This window comes from Rana temporaria, chromosome 1 (assembly GCF_905171775.1).
Source record: "Rana temporaria chromosome 1, aRanTem1.1, whole genome shotgun sequence".
In the NCBI taxonomy this organism is placed as follows: domain Eukaryota; kingdom Metazoa; phylum Chordata; class Amphibia; order Anura; family Ranidae; genus Rana; species Rana temporaria.
In genome coordinates, this window is record NC_053489.1 from 54,574,231 (window position 1) to 54,590,209 (window position 15,979).

Here is a 15,979-nt window from a genome sequence, read left to right on the forward strand (position 1 = left end):
ATGAAGAGGAGATCTTCTCATCGCTGGACCTCGGAGAGGAGATCACCAATCGCAGGATACCGACAGCATTGGAGCGGAGACCAAGAGTGGATTGCCACCGCTGGAATCTTTTTTTTTAATTTTTATTTTTTTATTTTTAATAAAGAACTTTCCCAACGGTGTCTTTTTTTTTACAATTGTGGGGTCACAGATCCCCAAAGCATACCCCCAATGTTGAGGGCATGTGGCCTGGTACGGTTCAGGAGGGGGGCGCTCTCTCGTCCCCTCTCTTTTCCTGCGGCCTGCCAGGTTGCGTGCTCGGATAAGGGGTCTGGTATGGATTTTTGGGGGGGGGGGGGAAATCCACGCCATTTTTTTTTAATTTCGGGTGGAGTTCCCCTTAAAATCCATACCAGACCTGAAGTATCTGGAATGGATATTTGGGGGGAACCTCACGTCATTTTTTTTTTATTTGACGCAGGGTTCCCCTTAATATCCATACCAGACCTAAGGGGCCTGGCAATTGAATTTGGGGGGACCCCCACGCATTTTTTAAATTTTTATGAATGACTTTTCTCTGTCTTGCCGGGAGCTGACAAATCATTATAGCCGCAAGTGATTTTAAATGACTTTTTTTCCTTCAGAAATTACATTTTGTGCAGGGACTGTTCTAAACATGGGAAACAAGCGCTACTTCACAGGCATACTATACACCCCCCCCCCCCCCCAGGTACGAAATTTAAAGGAATATTTCACTTTTATTGTTTCACTTTAAGCATTATGAAAATCACTGCTCATGAAATAACGTCAGTTTTTAAAACTTTTTTTTGCATTGATACATGTCCCCTGGGGCAGGACCCGGGTACCCAAACACTTTTTAGGACAATAACTTGCATATTAGCCTTTAAAATGAGCACTTTAGATTTCAAATGTTCGAGTCCTATAGACTTTACCGGGATTCTAAAGTTCACACAAACTTTTGGTCTGTTCGCAATTTCCAGGGGGGGGGGGGGTGTTCGGCTCATCCCTAGTCTAAAATCCGACGGATTTTTTCATCGGAATTCCCTTTCAAGCTGTCTTGCATACACACACTGTCAGACCAAATTCCGAACGTCCAAAAGGCGGTGACGTAAAACACTACGATGCATCAACTTAATTCTGAGCATGCGTGGATTTTTTTTTCCATCGGAAGCATTTAAAACATGTTCTATTTTTTTAATCCGATGGAAAAAAGTCAGATGGGGCCCACACACAATCGTAATTTCTGATGAAACAAATCCATCTGACTTTTTTCATCAGAAAATCCGATCGTGTGTACAAGGCATTAGCTTTACTGAATGGTTATTTGAACTGTCCATGTATGTGAAATGTTTGTTTTTTATGTAGATACATACCTTTTTTCCAGGGGTCTTTTGCCTGGTTGTGCAATGCCACAGATCCTTTTCTTACTCAGCATTCTTCAGCTGTGGGCAGATCATATAAATGCTGCAGAGGAAGCAATGTAATAATATGGTGCTGCTCCCTGTAGCATTCTCCCGTGAGCCTAGAGAGGCTTAAAAATGCACCCCCAGGGGGCAGACACTTGTGGGTTGACTTACTAAAGGCAAACTGACTGTGCACTTTGCAAAGTGCAGTTGCACGCTGCAAGAGCAGTTGCTGCAGAGCTTAGTAAATGAGGATTGATCCACTTTGCAAAGAATACCAAATCACACACAAGGAAAAAATATATATATATTTTTGCTTGCACAGCAGAGCTTCCCCTCATTTATTAAATACTGGAGCAACTGCATTTGCAGAGTGCAACTGCACTTTGCAAAGTGCACAGTCTTTTTCCCCTCTAGTTAAAGTGGTTGTAAAGGTTTGTTTTCTTTTTTTAAAAATAACAAACATGCCATACTTACCTCCACTGTGCAGTTCGTTTTGCACAGAGTGGCCCCGATCATCCTCTTCTGGGGTCCCACGGCAGATCTTCCCCGCAATAGATAACTCCCTCTCGGAAGCTCTCTCCAAAGGACGTTACCTTGCGGGCGCGCTCCCGTGTCATACACTCGGCGTCCATAGCCGCCGAGTGTATGACTTGGCCCCGCCCACAGGCAGCCACGTCATTGGATTTGATTGACAGCAGCGGGAACCAATGGCTGCACTGTTATCAATCTATCCAATGAAGAGCTGAGAAGCCGTGGAGAGAGCGACGCGGGATCACACCCATGGAAATTCGGGGCTCAGGTAAGTAAAAATGGGCTTGGGGGGGCGGACACAGCAAGGTGTTTTTTCACCTTAATGCATTAGATGCATTAAGGTGAAAAAACATTAGGGTTTACAACCCCTTTAATCAACCCCTTGATGTGCTGGGGTCACGGAAAGTAGGTTGCACAATGCTGGGTGTCATTCAGTCTGAAAGAAGACTTGCACTGCATCATAGAGCTGTGATCCTGTAGGGGGCAGCTTCATGTACAGAATGAGGATTGCTGTAGGAGCTGAATTTTTTAGCTGGATTCAGAGAGGTTTACGCTGGCGTATCAGTAGATACACCGTTGTAACTCTGAATCTGCGCCGTCGTAAATTTAAGTGTATTCTCAAATTGAGATACACTTAAATCTAGCTAAGATACGACTGCAGGAGCCGTCGTATCTTAGCTGTCTATTTAGGCCGGCCGCTAGGGGCGTGTACACAGATTTACGCCTAGAATGCGTAAATCAGCGAGATACGCCTATTCACGAACGTACGCTTGCGGGTCACAGTAAAGATACGCCGTTTACGTAAGGTGTTTTCAGGCGTAAAGTTAGTCCACCAAAAAGCTGGCCCAGCCAATGTTAAAGCGGAGTTCCGGCCACAATTTCACTTTTTAAATATAAATACCCCTGTAATACACAAGCTTAATGTATTCTAGTAAAGTTAGTCTGTAAACTAAGGTCCGTTTTGTTAGGTTGTTACAGCATTTAGACACTTTATAAAATAGAAATTGACTGGGGCCATCTTAAGTGTGGGCATCATGAAGCCAGACTGTATGACCTCCTGGATTTCAGCCTTGCAGATCTCGCACATGCTCAGTGCTGCACAAGCAGTGTAATAGGTTTCAGATCAGGTTTCAGCACCTGTACTGTCCAAGTCACATGATTCTTCGAGACTGGGGATTGCACAGACTCCTGGAAAGTTACACCCACTACATTCCCAGGAGTCTGTGCGGTGTAGGTTAGGAAGCTTAAGCACCTAGGTGCAGGAAGAGGGAAGATTAACTATTCTGCCTAGCAACAACACTCTGAAGGCATCTAAAAAAAAAAAAAAATTCTTAAAGGACTAATGACATTTTTTTAAAACTACTGATGTAACGTTATATTTATGGGTGGAACTCCACTTTAAGTATGGACGTCGGTCCCGCGTCGAATTTTTAAATTTTTACGTTGTTTGTGTAAGTCGTCCGTGAATGGGGCTGGGCGTAATTTACGTTCACGTCGAAACCAATGAGTCTTTGCGGTGTAATTTGGAGCATGCGCACTGGGATACGTCCACGGACGGCGCATGCACCGTTCGATAAAAACGTCATTTACTTGGGGTCATGATTTATTTACATAAAACACGCCCACCTCTTCACAATTTGAATTAGGCACACTTACGCCGGCACATTTACGCTATGCCGCCGTAACTTAGGACGCAAGTGCTTTGTAAAAAACAGTACTTGCCTCTTTAAGTTACGGCGGCATAGCGTATATGAGATACCTAACGTTAGGCGCGTCTTTTTGAATCCAGCTATTTTACTTTATTTTCTGCAACAATTCATTATTTATTTCTTTATTTATCTTTTTTTTTTTAAAAGCAACAGAAGTAATATTCTTATGCTGAGTTGTCAGCAAATATATGCTTGTGTTCAAGAAAGTGTTAGCAAGTGGAAAATAGTCAGTACTAAATAATATCCCATCTACCGCTACTGAACCGTAAATGAGAAATAATGATAATACAAGATAAAAAGAAGACATGAGAAAGGAACTGGAAATGAATTAAAAGCTTAGCTCAAAGCTTTGTAATCCGGAAAAGAAAGGACACATTTTCATTTGTTTGTTACAAAGACTTCACTTTATGTGTATTATTTTTTTTTTTTAGCTTTTTTTTTTTAAATAGTTAACATACTCAAATGTTAAAGAAGACTTCCAGGCAAATTTAAAGCGGAGCTCCACCAAGAATTTTTTTTTTTTTTTACATACCTTAAGTGCCTGTTGCTAGGCAGATCGTCCTAATCTGCCACTTCCTGATCCGTGGTCTTCTTTCTTCTGCTCCTCGGCTGCCTCCTGTGAAATGGGGGAGCGGTGTCTTCTGGGACCTTGTGTGTGTCCCAGGAGACATCATCCATTCACGTCGCGCCGCGCGGCTCGCGCATGCGCAGTAGGGAATCGGGTGGTGAAGCCGCAAGGCTTCACTTCCTGATTCCCTCACCGAGGATGGCGGCGGGGCAGCCAAAACCTGAGCGTTTGCTCGGCTTCGGCTGCCGTCATCGCGGGCATCCTGGACAGGTAAGTCTCCTTATTAAAAGTCAGCAGCTACAGTGTAAGTAGCTGCTGACATTTAATTTTTTATTTATTTTTAAACCGGACCTCCGCTTTAATAAAACACCTTTTATCTCAACGATGCACTCAAAGAAAATAAACACATTAAGAAAAGCCAATATAAACAACTTAAAGCGGATGTGCCACGAAAAAAAAATATTAAAAGCCAGCAGCTACAAATACTGCAGCTGCTGACTTTTAATATTTAGACACTTACCTGTCCTGGAGTCCAGCGCCGTCCGCAGCAGAGGAGGAGCGATCGCTCGTCACTCTGCTGCTCCCCCCGCCGTCCTCAGTGAGGGAACCAGGAAGTGAAGCGCTCCGGCTTCACTACCCGGTTCCCTACGGCGCATGCGCGAGTTGTGCTGCGCCGCTGATTGGCTCCCGCTGTGCTCTTTGAGCCAAGTGTTCCCAGAGCACAACGGGGGGAGTACGGGAGGTGTCGTTCTGCCCGCAGTTAACCCAAAACTGTGTGGCCGGAAGTGGGTGCAAATACCTGTCTTTAGACAGGTATCTGCACCCCCCTCCCCTCTGAAAGGTGTCAAATGTGACACCGGAGGGGGGGGAGGGTTCCGATCAGCGTGAGTTCCACTTTAGGGTGGAGCTCTGCTTTAATCTATGCAGTAGATTCCTATAATTGTGCATTTAGAGCTATCGGGGTTGATTTACTAAAGGCAAATAGGATATTTACTTTGCAGGGGAATTTTCAGTTTGCAGGAGAATTTTCCTTTAGCTCAGTGAATGTGGTGAAAATTCAATTTGCAAATAATACCCAGGCACATGCAAAGAAAATAAAAAACAAACATATTATTCCTTGCATATCATTGGATGATGGGAGTCAGCAATGCTTCACCTTACTCACTAAGGCTGCATTCACACCTGAGCGTTTTGTCGCCTGAAGCGCGACGCTCAAAACCGCTAGAGGGGAAAAAATGCATTATTCTCTATGGAGATGGTTCACATCTCCACTCCAAAACGCTTGACGCCGAACGCCCGAAGCTCAAACAAGTTCCGGACCCTTTTTTGTCGCGCCAATCGGGCGGTTTGGGCGTTTTTGAGCGTTTGTATTTCCCATAGAAAGTAATGGAAAACACCCGATTCAAGCGACTAGCGCGACAACGAGCGTTTGCTACGGGCGTTTTGTCGCTTTAATCAATAGAACATTTTACCCAGGCAGAAGATAAATAAAATCTACCAACATAGCAACAAGTGATGAAAAGATGATAATTTATCCTATTGGCTAAAATAAAAAACGTTGAAGTACAAAAACGTCGGACGACGCAGTATGCAAACACGCAAATACGCATGAATATGCGCAACAAAGCGCCGGAAAAAAACGCCCGGAAAAACGACCAAACAAGCTACGCTTAGGTGTGAATGCAGCCTAAAGCCTAGTTCACACTACTAGTTTATTGTCATTCATCCCAGCAGGGCTAAACGGAAAAAAACCTGACAGCTCAGGAGGAGCCACTGTACTAACTATGTGTTGTTAGTACATTGATCTCTCCTGCTGTGTTATTGTATTCTGAAAGTGGGCACCCCCTCCATAATAGTGGTTACGCCAAGTAAGATTCAGTAAATCCTCAGTTATAACTTAGCATGGCAGCCCAGCCATTTGGAACATTTCTTCCCTTTTTTTCCTCAATTGTATGCACTTACCGCTCAGTAGTTCAAAATCTCAGTGATTTGCAAGTAAATTCCATTAATAATATTTGATTTGTTCATATCCATCTGCAGCCACTGAGGCCTTTTCATGATGGGCCCTGACAGGTTACCGCTATTTCTAGGAAATACCATTATGATTTATTTATTATCCATAAGGCCATGACCTCTACCATCGTATCAAAGGCAGAAGTTCCTTCCCCTGGAATTGAAATGACATCTTCTACACTTCAGCAGAATGTAATTCTTACCTCACTCCAGTTTCCTACAATCCAGTAGATGGGACTTGACCCATTAAGAAGAGGTTCAGTGCCATTATTTTCTGCCACTGAATTAAGTAGACTGCTGTTGGATGTGCTGTTTAGCTCTGCAAATAAATCTTGTGATATGTTAGCTGTAGTGAAGGTTGGCAGGTGGTTGGAAATGGTTGAGTTATTCTGTGCCGGTGTTTGTTTATCAGTTCTTGAAGTTTCTCCTTGCGTAGTCGGGCTTGGTGGAGCACCTAGAGACCCGGAGATTTCTGTGGTGACAGTAGCAGCGGGCACAGTCCACGAATCAGGCTTGTAGGTAACTGTTGCATGGTTATCCTTAATGACCTTGGACTTGCCCTTGTGCCTCTTACTCCTAGATTCGATTATGTTGTTTATTTCATTTTCATAATCAACATCTGGATCTGAGGTTGACCCATCCATTTCTTCACTGTTTGTCTTTGTTTCTGGTTGTTCTGTTAGAAAATCATACCCTGGAGTTACTTTTTCCAGGATATTAGTGACATTGGTTGGTGTCGTGGTGGCATTAAGGACCGCGATGAGGTCTCTTTCTGTTACAGTTTCATTGTCTCCTCCTAAACTTTTATCGGATTCTTTGGACATTGCAGGAGCATTTGAAGAATTTACTCTGGCTTTCTTTTTATTGTTTGCCACAAGAACAAAACTGTATTTGTAATCTACATTGAAATGAGTGGAGTTTGGGATTTCGTTTATTCTGAAGTCATCTTCTATGGAAACGATGGAAGGGGCCTGTGTGGGCGAAGCGGGTGTTGTGATATCTTTCGGAGATTCTGTGGTTGAGGGAACATTTTTTTTAGTGTTCATCAGAAAAATGCGTTTCTTTGGTATGTTAATTGTTTTAGGGTTTATTTTCACAAAGGGTTTCTTGTCTTTTGTAGAGGGCAGTGGAAAGTTTTTTTGCAGTGGGCACTGTTGAAGTCCACAGAGAGCTTTGGAGTTTGGTCTCTTGGAAAGGTCACATGGTTCGCTGCTGTGTTTTGGGCACGTGATATTGCGGGTTTGCACTCCTCCTCCACAGGTAACAGAACACTGCAAAGCAATGTAAATGCAATTAGAGTGGGTACCTTAATGTTCTGGACTTTTTTTTATAGTAATGCAAAGAAAAAATGAGATTCAGTAAAACAATTGATCAGTTGTTAAAGGGGTTGTAAAGGTTTGTTTTTTATTTTCGAAATAGGTTCCTTTAAGCTAGTGCATTGTTGTTTCACTAACCTTTCCTTCGATTTCCCTTCCAAGGGCTAGATTCACATAGAACCGCCTATCTATGCGGCGGCGTAACGTGTCCGATTTACGTTACGCCTCCTCAACTTAGACGGGCAAGTGCTGTATTCTCAAAGCACTTGCTCCGTAAGTTGCGGCGGCGTAGCGTAAATCGGCCGGCGTAAGCCTGCCTAATTCAAATTTAAATCAGGGGGGCGTGTTTTATGTAAATGTACTGTGACCCGACGTGATTGACGTTTTTCCCGAACGGCCCAGTGTGCATTGCTCCAAAGTACGCCGCAAGGACGTCATTGGTTTCGACGTGAACGTAAATGACGTCCAGCCCCATTCACGGACGCGCAAACGACGTAACTTTTTCAAATTTCGACGCGGGAACGACGCCCATACTTAACATTGTTACGCCGCACTTACGCCACCATATAGCAGGGGTAACAATCCCCCGGGAAAAGCCTAACATAAACGGCGTAACTTTACTGCGTCGGCCGGGCGTACGTTCGGGAATTTGCGTATCTAGCTAATTTGCATACTCAACGCGGAATTCGACGGAAGCGACACCTAGCGGCCAGCGTAAATATGCAGTTACGATCCGACAGCGTAAGAGACTTATGCCTGTCGGATCTAACAGATATCTATGCGTAACTGATTCTAAGAATCAGGCGCATAGATACGACAGCGCAACGCAGAGATACGACGGCGTATCTGGAGATACGCCATTGTATCTCCACTGAGAATCTGGCCCTAAATTTTTTTTTTCTTTGTCTGAATTTCTCACTTCCTGTTTCTCCTCCTTAAGCTTCCCCCCATCATCCGAGCTGTTCTGGCTGGGGGTTAGTCAGCATGCTTGCCTCCACAATGTCTCCCCGCAGGGATGTAGTCCCAAGGGAGGGTGCGAGCATGCTGACTAACCCCCAGCCAGAACGGCTCGGATGATGGGGGCAAGCTTACTGAGGAGAAACAGGAAGTGAGAAATTCAGACAAAGAAAAAAAAAACATTTAGAAGGGAAATCGAAGGAAAAGGTAATTGAACCAACAATGCACTAGCTTAAAGGAACCTATTTAGAAAATAAAAAACAAATCTTTACAACCCCATTAATATTTTTAGGCAGGCTTATGAAAGAGATTAAAGAAGAACAGACAGACCTAATACAGTGTTGCATTGCTAAGCACAATATGCATAATGTTCCAGTATGGTATACTTAAAAAGACCTCATCATCAGAGCACTAATTTCAACAAAAATCTTTTAACGTTTTTTTAGAAATGTTTTTTACCTGTAAAAGCCTTCATCCAAACAGACATCCAAAAGTCTGAAGCCCCGTACACACGACCAGTTTCCTCGGCAGAATTCAGCTTCCGACCGAGTTTCTGTCTGAATTCTGCCGAGAAACCCGGCCGTGTGTACAATTTCGCCGAGGAAGCCGACGAGGAGCTCGACGAGGAAATAGAGAACATGTTCTCTATTTCCTCGTTGTTCTATGGGAGCTCTCGGCCCGCCGAGCTCCTCGGCGGCTTCAGGGCTGAACTGGCCGAGGAACTCGATGTGTTTGGCACGTCAAGTTCCTCGGCCGTGTGTACGGGGCCTCAGACACATCTTGGTCCTGATGTCAGCAGCCCAAGCAACTAAGCTGTAACCTCAGCAGCCATATACGTAAAAGATTATGTAGGCATGCGTGTATGTGTGTGTGGGGGGGAAAGGGGGAGGCAGAGGAGCTGGGCCAACACAGAGAGTAATTAAACACCGCTCAAGAAGAGGTGAAGGCTTTGATCTCCAAGTAGGGAGTGGGCTGGGTTTGGGGGTTTGACTCTTCATGGAGTATTACAAATAGAAATTAATTTCTTCTAGTACAATAGGGGAAGGCTAGACACCCCCCAACAAGTCAGATTCTTTGTTATTTTCCCCACATTATACATTACCTTTTTGTTCCAATACAGCACAGGTGCCTACAAAGGTGTGCATTGTGGTGTAGGGTCATTGGCTATAACGACCTTCCACCAGAAATGGGATCATACCATACATTATGTCAAGAATACTCCTTGAGAACATGTATTGCCGCGTCAACGCATGCTCGGAAGCCTTGAACTTCATTTTTCTTGGCTCGTGGTAGTGTTGTACGTCACACGTTCTTGATGGTTGGAATTTTGTGTGATCGTGTGCATGACGACATAAGACGAGAGAACACATGTTCTGGTTGGAATACAGCGAAGGATCTGATCCTGCAATGCAGATTCTAGTTGGAAAAACGTTAGAGGAAAAAACATTGGAGGAGGTTTTCTTTTTACCTGACTCCAGCTGCTCACTGACCAGTCAGATGGACAGGACACGTTTCTATTACAAGATATGGAGCTTTTGGGTTGGGTCAGGTGATTGCAGTCTTCAGAAGGGAGAGCTTGCTCGTCTGACCCCAATGTTCTGATACAAAGCACGGTCCTCTTCTTCTCACCACTTAGACCACACGTAGTGGAGCATTCCTGCCACTCACCATACCACCACCTGATAACAAATACACCACTTTCTATTAGTGACAAAAATAATTGTGTAGTTTCTTTGCAGGGTCTATGGCTATTTGAAATGGACCTTCCAGGAGTGTGCTTTAACCACTTCAATGCAGGGCACTTCCTGCTCAGACCAATTTCTAGAAACCTTTCAGCATTCTTACACTTTAAATGACAATTATTCAGTCATGCAACACTGTAATTTATATAACTTTTTTCACAGAAATATAGCTTTCTTTTGGTGGTATTTAATCACCACTGGGTTTTACATTTTTTGCAATATAAGTAAAAAAAGAGTGAAAATTTAGAAAAAAAACAAACACTTTTTTTTTGTTTATATTATAAACTGTTGAAAAGACGTAATTTTTCATAAATTCGGACCAACACGTATACTGCTACATATCTTTGGTAAAAAAATAACCCAAATTAATGTATATTATTTGGTCTTTGTGAAAGTTAGAGTCTACAAGCAAATCATTAAAAATTGATCACACCTCATTTCTTGAGACCCTGAAATGTCAGGACTGTACAAATACCCCCCAAATGACCCATTTTTGGAAAGTAGACAGTGTAAGGTATTTAGGCCCAGATTCACAGCCGAGATACGACGGAGTATCTCAGATACTCTGCCGTATCTCTCAGAGTACCTATGCGACTGATTCATAGAATCAGTTACGCATAGATAGCCCCTAGATCCGACAGGTGTAATTGTTTTACACTGTCGGATCTTAGGATGCAATACCGCGGCCGCCGCTGGGGGGAGTTCGCGTCGTAAACCAGTGTCGGGTATGCAAATTAGTAGTTACGGCGATCCACAGCGGTTTTTCGCGGTCGCTATGTCGCTGCTAGTCTAGCTTCCCGTCGCAAAGTTAGTCGTTGTTTTTGGTGCCCTAACTTTACACAGCACACGTATGTGCTGTATAAGTATGGCCGTCGTTCCCACGTCGAAATTTGAAAATTTTTCCTTCTTGCGTAAGACGTCCGGGAATACGGAAGTACGCAAAGCAACGGCGGGAAATTCAAAAGGGAGCATGCGCAGTAGGTCCAGCGCGGGAGCGCGCCTAATTTAAATGGCACACGCCCCTTTGAATTACGCGGGCTTACGCCGGAGGCCGCCAGCGGAAGTTTTCTCGCAAGTGCTTTGTGAATCAGGCACTTGCGATTAAAACTTGCGGCGGTGTAACGTATCTACGATACATTACGCCGCCGCACTTCTACGTGAATCTGGGCCAGAGTAAGAGGCATGATGAGTTTTTTGAAGTTTCTAATTTTTTCCCACAATTCCTGGGAAAATTAAGAAATGAATTACTATTATTTATTTTTTTACACAAACTTGTCATAATAACAAGTTATTTCTCACACACAGCATAAGTATACCTCCAATTACACCCCAAAATACATTCTGCTCCTCCTCCTCAGTATGGCAATACCACATATGTGCGACTTTTTAACAGCTTGGCCACATAAAGAGGTCCAACATGCAGGGATCACCATCAAGGCTTTCTAGAAACATAAATTACACATCTAACTTCATTCCTACCTATCACAATTTTGAAGGTCCTGGAGAACCAGGACAGTGGAATTACCCACATAATTACCCAATTTTGGAAAGAAAACACCCCAACGTATAATCTATGAGGCATTATGAGTCTTTTGAACATGCCATTTTATTTCAAGTTTTTGGAAAATGTGGAAAGAAAATTAAAACATATTTTTTCTTACACAAAGTTGTCAATTTATAAGATTGTTCTAACACACAGCATGTACATAGCACAAATTACACCCCAAAATACATTCAGCTACTCCTCCTGAGTATGGTGATACCACAAGTGTGAAGCCTCGTACACACGGCCGAGGAACTCGACGTGCCAAACACATCGAGTTCCTCGGCCAGTTCAGCACTGAAGCCGCCGAGGAGCTCGGCGGGACGAGAGCTCCCATAGAACAACGAGGAAATAGAGAACATGTTCTCTATTTCCTCGTCGAGCTCCTCGTCGGCTTCCTCGGCTGAAAGTGTACACACGACCAGTTTCCTCGGCAGAATTCAGCCAGAAACTCGGTCGGAAGCTGAATTCTGCCGAGGAAACTGGTCGTGTGTACGGGGCCTGAGACTTACATAGCATGGCCACATACAGAGGCCCAACATGCAGGGAGCACCATCTGCTGTTCTAGGAGCATAAATTACACATACAGTATTATTTCCTGATGACCTATCGCAACTTTGAAGCCCACAAGCAAAGACTTCCTGGAAGCGGTGATGCGAGTCACGTGATTCGCAAGATAGCGTGAGAATGCACTTATGGCTATTTCAGATGGTCATCTGTGAGTCTTGACACGTCACTATCAGGAGACATTGCACACAGCTCCCATAACGCACTGAGGCGTCAGGGAAAAGGAGCGACACGCCCACTCCCGCAGGAACAAGAGCCGGAAACTAAGCTAAATGCATCTGAATCAAGGTAATCGTAGACACCAAGAAAAAAAACCTGTGGATTTTACATTTATTAAGGCTGCGGTTCTTATTAATAGAATGTTCACATTGAGGGTGAACCTCCGCTTTAACCGTGTAGGTTAAGGAGATATTTCATGCACCTACAAGTAAGCCTTAATCTAGGCTTATCTGTAGGTGCAAGTTGTCAGAGAGGGTTTACAACCACCGAGAAATAATTTAGAGCAAAAACGTGAACCCAGAATTGCAGGAAATCGTGAAAGAGCAGAAGTACGCTAGAGCTGTGGGTAGATTTGTTGAACTCTATGGGGCAGATCCACAAAAGGATTACGCCGGCGTAATTTTTAAATTGCTGCGTTGTATCTTTGTTTTGTATCTACAAAACAAGATACGACGGCATCTCGGAGGGATCCGACAGGTGTACATCTTAGTACGCCGTCGGATCTTAAGGTGCAATATTTCGGCGGCCGCTAGGTGGCGTTCCCGTAGAATTCCGCGTCGAGTATGCAAATGAGCTATTTATGGCGATCCACGAACGTACGTCTGGCCGGCGCATTTTTACGTCGTTTTCGTTCGGCTTTTTACGGCGTATAGTTAAAGCTGCTATATGGTGGCGTACTCAATGTTAAGTATGGCCGTCGTTCCCGCGTCCAATTTTGAATTTTTTACGTCTTTTGCGTAAGTCGTTCGCGAATAGGGATTTGCGTAGAATGACGTCACCGTCGTGAGCATTGGCTTGTTCCGGGTTAATTTCGAGCATGCGCACTGGGATACCCCCACAGACGGCGCATGCGCAGTGCCAAAAAAACGTTGTTTACGTTGGGTCACGACGTATTAACATAAAACACGCCCCCATTACATCCATTTGAATTCCGCGCCCTTACGCTGCCAAAGATACACTACGCCGCCGTAACTTACGGCGCAAATTCTTCGTGGATTCGGAAAAAAAATAATAAGTTGCGGCGGCATGGTGTATCTTAGATACGCTGCGCCCGGCGTATTCTTAAGCGCAGGTACGTGGATCTGCCCCTATACCTGAATTCGCATAGAGCACATTCATCAATCATAAGACTTTTGGTCTTCTATATTTATAATCTATATAATTTTAACCTGATTGAGTCATTCTTGCAACATCCGTGTGTATGTAATGAGTGGCACAGTGCCAGTTCTCACAAACTTTTCTGTGTAAACTTCCCTACATTGGCAGTATATAAATTATTAAAGGAGTTCAGCACAATGGGAGTTCTAACAAACGCAAATTTTCATTATTCTCTTTCAAATCTTCTGAAGCTGTGCCAAAAAAAGAAGTGAATCAATACAATGTTGACCTAGGATACTCTGTACAGAATTATTATATTGATTCTGCTGTAGTATGATCAGCAATATTAATAAAAAAAAACTCATTATAGGAAAAACTTTAAAAAAAGTAATTTAATGACAAAAATAAATAATTATATATAAAACAGAATAATGTTGCTAGCTATTAAGTTGTCTCTAATGAAGTAGCACATCAAAAGAAAGAAAATAAAGGTACATTTTGTGATCTCAAAGCTGAATTCTGGTTATTATTTTATCTTTGTAATTATAACCTGTATTACAAAATGTGACCAAGCATTACCCACTTTCTCCATGCCTCATTGCTGTTCTGTTTGAAATGCCGCTTTGGACATTGACAAACCTCCTTAGACCCACTCTGCCTGGACAGTATGCTTAACTCTTCAATAAAAGAAGTTCAGAAGTTCAATTCAACACCATTAATTTTAGCTTGTTGCCGTACAGAGGATTTTTCTAGTCTTTTGAAGTGTAAAGAGACAACTTTACAAAATGTACTTCCTTTTTTCCAACAAATAGAGCTTTCTTTTGGTGGTATCTGATCATCTCTGCAGTGTTTATTTTTTTCGCTATAAACAAAAAAAGAGCGACAATTTTGAAAAGAAAGCAATGGGCCAGATTCACATACAATTGCGTTACGCTGCGGCGGCGTAACGTATCCCATTTACGTTACACCGCCACAAGTTTACAGCGTTAGTGCTTGATTCACAAAGCACTTACCTGTAAACTTGCGGCGGTGTAGCGTAAATCCGCCCGGCGCAAGCCCGCCTAATTCAAATGGGGCGGAGACCATTTAAATTAGGCGCGTTCCCGCCGAACGTACTGCGCATGCTCCGTCCCTAAAATTTGCCGATGTGCATTGCGCTAAATGACGTCGCAAGGACGTCATTGGTTTTGACGTTAACGTAAATGGCGTCCAGCGTTATTTGCGGACGACTTGCGCAAACGACGTGAAATTTAAAAATTCGACGCGGGAACGACAGCCATACTTAACATTGGTTAGACCACCTAGAGGGCATGCTTAGTTTTACGCGACGCATCTCTACGGAAACAACGTAAATTTAGATCGACGGGCAAAGTGGACGTTCGTGAATCGGCGTAACTAGTAATTTGCATATTCTACGCCGACCGCAATGGAATCGCCACCTAGCGGCCGGCCTAGAATTGCAGCCTAAGATCCGACGGTGTAACACAGTTACACCTGTCGGATCTTAGGGCTATCTATGCATAACCTGATTCTATGAATCAGGCGCATAGATACGACAATCGTATCTCAGAGATACGACGGCGTATCAGGAGATACGCCGTCGTATCTCTTTTGTGAATCTGTCCCAATATTTTTGACCTTTTGCCATAATAAATATCCTCAAAAAACATATAAAAAATTTTTTTTTCCTCAGTTTATTCTTCTACATATTTTTGGCAAAAAAAATATTGCAATAAGTGTATATTGATTGGTTTGCGCAAAAGTTATAGCTTATAGAAAATAGGGGATAGATTTATGGCATTTTTTATATATATATATTTTTTATTAGTAACGGTGTTGATCTGCTATTTTATCATGACTGTCACATTATGGCAGACACATTGGACACGTTTGACACTTTTTTGGGACCATTGGCATTTATACAGCGATCAGTGCTATAAAAATGCACTGATTACTGTGTAAATGACACTGGCAGGGAAGGGGTTAACCATTAGGGGACGATGAAGGGGTTAAGTGTGTCCTAGGGAGTGATTCTAACTGTGAGGGGGGGGGTGGGCTACAAGTGACATGACAGAGATCACTGCTCCTGATGACAGGAAGCAGTAGATCTCTGTCCTGTCACTAGACAGAACAGGGAAATGCCTTGTTTACATAGGCATCTCCCTGTTCTGCCTCTCCGTGACAAGATCGCAGGCCACCGGCAAACATCGAGTTCGCTGGGCCTGCTGGCACGGTAAGGTAACAGCTTCTTAAAGGGGACATACAGGTACGTCCATTTGCCCTCCGCTGCCATTGTGCCGACGTATATCG

At 43.5% G+C, this 15,979-nt stretch overlaps 1 protein-coding gene across 1 annotated transcript in view; it reads right to left on the reverse strand.

Annotated features, from left to right (window-relative positions):
• Positions 1-15,979, reverse strand: part of ADAMTS12 (ADAM metallopeptidase with thrombospondin type 1 motif 12) — a 646,291-nt gene that overhangs the window by 64,659 nt on the left and 565,653 nt on the right. The window contains exons 18-19 of the mRNA XM_040338094.1: positions 9,969-10,179; positions 6,431-7,498 (exon numbers count right to left, since the gene is read on the reverse strand). Coding sequence (XP_040194028.1) covers positions 6,431-7,498; positions 9,969-10,179 — 1,279 coding nt within the window. The remainder of the gene's footprint in view (positions 1-6,430; positions 7,499-9,968; positions 10,180-15,979) is intronic.